Source organism: Littorina saxatilis, linkage group LG2 (genome assembly GCF_037325665.1).
Source record: "Littorina saxatilis isolate snail1 linkage group LG2, US_GU_Lsax_2.0, whole genome shotgun sequence".
Lineage (NCBI taxonomy): Eukaryota > Metazoa > Mollusca > Gastropoda > Littorinimorpha > Littorinidae > Littorina > Littorina saxatilis.
This window is the reverse complement of record NC_090246.1, coordinates 92,137,020-92,138,928: the sequence shown is the minus strand read 5'-3', so window position 1 is coordinate 92,138,928 and position 1,909 is coordinate 92,137,020. Positions and strand designations below refer to the sequence as shown.

General features: G+C 46.4%; 1 protein-coding gene across 1 annotated transcript in view; it reads left to right on the top strand.

Annotated features, from left to right (window-relative positions):
• Positions 1 to 1,559, top strand: part of LOC138960173 (high-affinity choline transporter 1-like) — a 42,811-nt gene extending 41,252 nt beyond the window's left edge. The window contains exon 9 of the mRNA XM_070331942.1: positions 623 to 1,559. Coding sequence (XP_070188043.1) covers positions 623 to 1,252 — 630 coding nt within the window. The 3' untranslated portion in view covers positions 1,253 to 1,559. The remainder of the gene's footprint in view (positions 1 to 622) is intronic.
• Positions 1,560 to 1,909: the final 350 nt, after the last annotated feature.

Sequence of the window (1,909 nt, the reverse complement as noted above, 5' to 3'; positions counted from 1 at the left end):
TGACCCTGAACTATGGAAGATAACTGTTTCAAACTTAAAAATTATGTGGGGCACATGTTATGCTTTTATCATGAGACACATTTGGTCACATATGATTAAGGTCAAGGTCACTTTGACCCTTATGAAATGTGACCAAAATAAGGTAGTGAACCACTAAAAGTGACCATATCTCATGGTAGAAAGAGCCAATAAGCACCATTGTACTTCCTATGTCTTGAATTAACAGCTTTGTGTTGCATGACCTTGGATGACCTTGACTTGGGTCAAGGTCACATGTATTTTGGTAGGAAAAAATGTGTAAAGCAGTTCTTAGTGTATGATGTCATTGCTAGGTTTAGTTATTTGACCTTGACTCTGAAGGTCAAGGTCAAGGTCATGTAAAGGTCAAGGTCAAGCATGTGAGTCGTATGGGCTTTGCCCTTCTTGTTGTTTTTGTTTCTTGCGCCGAAATAAGATTTTAAGTTCTGAATCTCTGTACATCTAAAGAAAAAAGTGGGAAGCGCCGTACTGTATGGCAGCTCCCTTCTCCAATGAGAAAGCAGCCCCAATTTTCATGAGGGTAACCTCACTGTCACAGGACTATATACAATCTTGCCCCTTATTCTTATCTACACGGTTGCAGGCTTCTGACCGGGAACTGGTGTGGGTTCTGCGCACAGGCGTTGTGGTGGTGGGGGTCTTCAGCACGCTGATCGCCATTTCGGTGCGTAGCACCTACGGGCTGTACGTCATGTGCTCCGACCTCATGTACGTCGTGCTCTTCCCGCAGTTCACCAGCGTCCTCTTCATCGAGGGAACTAACCCGTACGGCGGCTTGTCCGGCTTTTTCATTTCACTCCTTTTGCGCATCTTGGGCGGAGAGCCTCTGGTGCGCCTGCCGGCTCTGATAAGATACCCGTTCTACGACGAGGAGTTTGGGCAAGGCTTCCCTTTTCGCACCATGGCCATGCTGTCTGGCTTCCTAGCCATCGTGGTCCTATCCCGGTTGACTCACGTGGCTTACCATAGAGGCTGGCTTTCTCCCCGCTTCGACTTCCTGGGGTTCTTCTCCAGGACGGAGTCTCCCAAGCTTCACGGGATGGAAGGGTTCGGGGAGAACAACGACAAGACTGCGGCCTCTCCTGACACGCTAGAAGAGGAGATGGGGGATTTACCGGAAGGCATCCACGACGAGGTGAAGGTTAAGAGTAACGGGGACCACGCTGAACCTCTGCTGACTGAAACAGGTGCTATTCACAACAAAATTGCGTGATCTTAGCTTCCATCGTTGTTTTTGGCTTTGAGGGTAAGTGTCGCAAGCCGAAGCAACAACAGATCACCAGAGAGCAACGGAGGGAGTGTGCACTGTGCAAAACCTCTTCTGACTATCCTTCCGAACAATATCACACGACATCCATCACCGTACGTTGTGTTTTACAAGGGTTAGTGTCACAAAGATTGGCAATCCATCTTGCACCCTCTTGTTGGGATTGATTGCTAACTGCGGTTCACATTTTTTTAAAATGTGATTTCATTACATTTTAGTTTATTCATCCGAAAAGAAAAGGTATGCTTCTCACCCCCTCCCCCCCCCCCCTAAGTTCCACAAAATGTTCTCTCATCCCCCCCCCCCCACCCCCCCTTAGACATTTTACGATCCGTTATTAATTTCCACAAAGAACAGACCAAGCAGTATTGACGGGTTACATCGGTTTTTTGTACCAGGTCAATATTGCCAAATCATTGGAGCGAAAGTTTTTGCTCCATAAACTGCGGATACGCCAAGAAAAATACAGGCAAAAACAAATTCTGATCGCATTTGCAGTTCAGAGCAGTTTAGAGCGCCAAAAATGCTTATGAGTATGGGACAAAACAATTTGTGGTTTCTTTAAAAAAGCAACTTAATTTGGTGCAAAATGACGGAATTTGT